Source organism: Lolium rigidum, chromosome 3 (assembly GCF_022539505.1).
Source record: "Lolium rigidum isolate FL_2022 chromosome 3, APGP_CSIRO_Lrig_0.1, whole genome shotgun sequence".
In the NCBI taxonomy this organism is placed as follows: domain Eukaryota; kingdom Viridiplantae; phylum Streptophyta; class Magnoliopsida; order Poales; family Poaceae; genus Lolium; species Lolium rigidum.
In genome coordinates this window covers 100,118,405-100,122,812 of record NC_061510.1, presented here as the reverse complement: position 1 = coordinate 100,122,812, position 4,408 = coordinate 100,118,405, and the positions used below count along the sequence as shown (strand labels likewise).

The 4,408-nt window shown below is 54.8% G+C and overlaps 1 protein-coding gene across 1 annotated transcript; it reads right to left on the bottom strand.

Moving 5' to 3' along the window:
- Nucleotides 1-899: 899 nt before the first annotated feature.
- On the bottom strand, nt 900-4,079 carry LOC124697870. Its single transcript, XM_047230401.1, has 3 exons — nt 3,625-4,079; nt 3,140-3,532; nt 900-1,820 (listed from the first exon to the last, which is right to left on the bottom strand). Exons 1-3 carry the CDS (start codon nt 3,937-3,939, stop codon nt 1,179-1,181), a joined length of 1,350 nt encoding a protein of 449 aa, XP_047086357.1. The 5' UTR covers nt 3,940-4,079; the 3' UTR covers nt 900-1,178.
- Nucleotides 4,080-4,408: the final 329 nt, after the last annotated feature.

Here is a 4,408-nt window from a genome sequence, read left to right as displayed (position 1 = left end):
AGATAGACTCGGGTGATGCAAAGGACCCGGTCAACAGTTCTTAATTAACTGTTGCGTCAATTTCCGGTTTTATAAGGGCTAAATGGTAAAACGTAATTACACTAACCGTCCGACACATTTTTCGGATCGGAGGGAGTAGATTTGATCTTCTATACTTGGGACGCATCAAGACACTTTTCTGACGCCGTTGCCGGGGAGCGTTGCACTATTGGTAAGTGGTTTGGTAAGGAAGATTTTACTGTTTTGCTATTTACCACTTGTCTCGTCACGGGTATTTCCAGCCGTGATGAGATGCGCTTAATTTTATATGAATATATTCGATCGGTTAAAGAGAATATTGAGAAACCCCTGAAACAAAGGTGGCATATCTAATTTCTATTGATATTGCTAAAAAACTATGAAACTAATTTTTATAGGAAATAAAAGTAAAACTGCTACGGAAAATTTAGATGCTATTGAAGATCTATGCTCTGCTATTGTCGGAACAACGAATGCGGGAGGCATGGGCCTACAGCCTCGTTGGTTGAGGGTAGTGGGCAAAGCTATTGCCGCCCTGGTCACCTATATTTGGATAAGGGGCGTGAAAATTCTCAAATTGGGAGCCCTGCTATGCCTCCTTTTGTCAAAATGAAAAACCCGCTAATGTTCATTATGCGACCAATTAAGCGGAATCGAAGAATTTCCTTCAAATTTACATTGAGCTGCACCATTAAGCTCCTTATACAATATACATCTATAGTTAGCTAAGTACACATCTAGTCCGAATTACTAGAAATGGAATACATTGTTTACATTTTCTCGTCTGACAAGTGTCAACACTTTATAGTACATTCAGGTGAACTGAAGTCCCTGTGCCATTTTCTTGAAAGGAGTAAAGGACTGAAGTTGAGCAACACAACTTAATGTCTATCATGCTGGCAAGCAGAATCGGGGTTTCTTTTTTTGTCTTTCACATTTACATAGACGGAGCTGATTAAGCTCATTAGTACAATACATCTATAATTAGACGATGAGTATACATGCATCTAGTCCGAATCACTACTCTCTCACTCCTCTGACCCCAATTCTAGCTTGAGGCTTTATCCACACCTCGAAAAAGAATATAGAAGAATCTCACTCGAAACATATTTACAGGGGTGATCTCTACTTACGGGTAGGAGCAGTTTATGGCGACGTCATCATCTCGCGATTAGCGGCTCCGACGATTCGTCGAGGTTGACAGCGGCCACCTGTGAGGGCCCGACGCGTATTGCCACGACGGCCGGTATCCTTAGCGGCGGCGGCCTCGGTGCCTTGACGACGGCGGGAGCGACGGCGTCCTGCGGCGCCTCTTTGGTCTCCCTGAGGTCGCTGGGCGGGAGGAAGCAGTCCATGGAGAGGCCTCGGATGTTGAAGTCGACCTCCTCGATGCTCCAGGTCTCCTCCATCCTCGTCCTGGTGCTGCCGTCCTGCCCGTCCCCGAACCGCACCAGCGAGACCGCCGTGCGGCCCGCGTGGGCGATGTTGACCCCGTCGACGGCGCGGTAGTCGTCGAGGCGCGACTCCATGGTGGTCTCCCAGAAGACGCTGCCGGTGCCGGAGGTGGGCTTGATCTGGAGGAGGTGCGAGTCCTCGAGCTGGACGAGCAGGCCCGTGCGCTGGCTGAAGTATCCCCAGACGGTGTGGCGGATGATCTCGACGCTGCCGCTGTTGCGCGCCCGCAGGCTGGACGCCTCCGCCTCCACCTTGAGCACGAAGCAGTCCTCGCCGCCGATGCTCCGCTCCCCGATGCACACCGAGTCCTCCGCGAACAGGCTCGCCGTCAGCATCGGGTCCAGGCCCTGCACGTTGAAAGCAGACGTCAGCTTCGCGTCATGCAGGTGTGAAAAGTACGTTGGAACGAGCGGTGCGGAGTGGACTTGGGCGTGTCGAGCTAGAGAGTTGACTATAGGGTCAAAAATAACGACGGCAACAACCGCACGATGGAGGGAGCGCACGCGGAATGCAAAGCTAGTGTATTTTTCTCGATGGGGTTGGGTTGGTGCGGCGCGATTAGCGGGGATAGTTGGCCTGTTGGACGGAGAGATTGCGCGGCACCAACCGACCTTGATGGCGGCCGGGGCGATGAGGAGGCCCATGTCCATGTGGAGTGTTCGGCCAGCAGCGCACATGCACGCACGTTGGAGTGATCCCCCTAATCACGCCGCGTCTCCGCGCTTAATCTTCTACCTGCGGTCACGCCCTCCGTCATCATCACAGCACTAATTACCTTCCCAGGCGCGACCGGATACCGCCACGGCGGCAATGATGAGTTTTCGCCCGGCCCAAATCTACTACTGATACGTACGTATACGTGCCTGCGAGATACCTGGATCTTCTCCTCTGCTCCATGATGAGCACGCACGCACGCAGGCGATCTTGATCTTGATCTTATCCCCGACAGACATTTGCCATGGACCTTGACCGCGGCCGGCTCGATCGCGCAATCATTCCGCGGCCGATCAAGGGGCGTAATTTATGTCCCCGCGCGCGCCGTACGGGGAATTAACGCCGGCCTGTCTCGCCGACAGCGCGCGCGCAGGGGAGCTGTCAGTAGTAACACGCCAGCCCTGATCAACGCCGCACAGTCGCCGTTGGTCCAGCACGGCCGCGCGTCGGCAAGGATCACGTACAGATGACAATGGTGTTGTACCAGGCGTACGGTTGGCTTCCTGCATAGCGCTGTACTGCGTACTGTACCATCGGCAATGTCCATGTTAAGTTAAGTGAAAGACTATTAGGAGGAGTACCAACAGCTAGCGCAACAGCTAGTTAAGAGCCACCGATGGCAGCAACAGCAATGGCCTCGGTTCGTACGTCTAGCTAGACTTGCGTCAGCTCAGGCTATACACTGTTTTCTTTTCTTTCAGAAATCAGAATCATAGTAAGCAAGTGTGCAGAGCTGTTGCGTTAAGTTTAATCACAATCCTAGCTAAGCCAAGCTATCTAGTATGTGGGAGGGAGTTCGTTTTGTTCAGTCAAAACATACTCGTACTACGCATACCAGGCGTACGTACGGGGAGTACCAAAAGAACACGCTCACGGTACAGAAAGGCGGCAACCAATCAAGGGGTAACGTATACGTTGCGAGCGTACATACAGCAGAAACTACGGCACGCACCTGGAGCGACCGTCGGAGCGGCCGCGGCGGGCCACGGGAGGCGTGCGACTGGTGCCACGGCGTCTGCCGCCAGGCAACCTTGCCGTCGCTGCCGGCGCTGATCTTGCACCCGGACACCACCAGCTCCAGGCACCACAGCTCCGGCTTCTTCTGCCACAGCACGAACCCGCCGATCTCGCCACTTGAGCCAGCGCCCTTGCCGCCTTTCTTCCCGCCGCGGTGACCGTGGCCGTTGCCATTGCCGGTGGCGCCGTCGGCGTCGTTGGTGTTGAGCTCGGCCGCCGTCATCCGCACCCGCCCCATCGCGTACATGCTCGTCACCTTGTTCAACGCCCACTCACCGCCAGACGCCGCGATGTACTGCTGCACGATGTACTTGGCCGAAGAAGACTCCTGCCAATTCAAACGATCGTTGATTACTACTAAAACCAACCTGCAGGCAGGGGAAAGCCTCGAGCACACGATCGAGGAAAAAAACGACGTACGATGGGGTCGCCCTTGAGCTGCTCGCAGAGCACGGAGGACGGCGACTGCTTGGCGTGGCCGACGGGGAGCGGGATGAGCGGCGCGCCGATCACGCCCAGCATCAGCTGCAGCTCGCCGCGGCTCATGGAGCACGGCTCGCCAGCGCCGGACCGGTCCGGAGCGCCGTGCGCGCGCATCCACGCCTTCACGCCCGTGCAACCGAACCTGGACCCGCGCGACCCGCCGCCGCCGGTGAACATCTCCTCCGGGATCGGCACCTCCAGGACCGTGTCCAGCGCGTCGTCGCGCTCCAGGTTTGGGCACAATTTCCTCATCGGAGATACAGGGGCGGCGCTATACCACAGCTCAATCTCTTCTCGCTCCTCTGCTCTGCTCTGTTTCGTCGATGCGATGCAGCTATACCTCTGTAGTCTGTACGCCCAGGAAGTGTTTGTTAGCTAGAGCGCAACAACAAGGCTCCCCTTTTTGTTGGGCTTCCACTCTCCTGGTCTCGGTGCTCTTGTACCGGTTTTTCCTGGGTCGTGCGGGCGGCTGGCACCTGGGCCCCGCCCAGGATTTTTTATTTTCCATTTCCATTATCTTTTCCCCAAAAGTTTGGTCGTGGCCGCACGCTCTGGGCAATATCTTGTTTATCGTTTTCTTTTTCTAGATTTTCCTCGGGCGTCAGCGTGTCAACGAAATTATACATTTCCCTTTTCGATTTCCAAGTTTCAGTCCCGCGTTTCTTTCCGGTGTTCCCACATACACATTTGACGACACTTGCTTTCAGAGCAGCAACCGGCC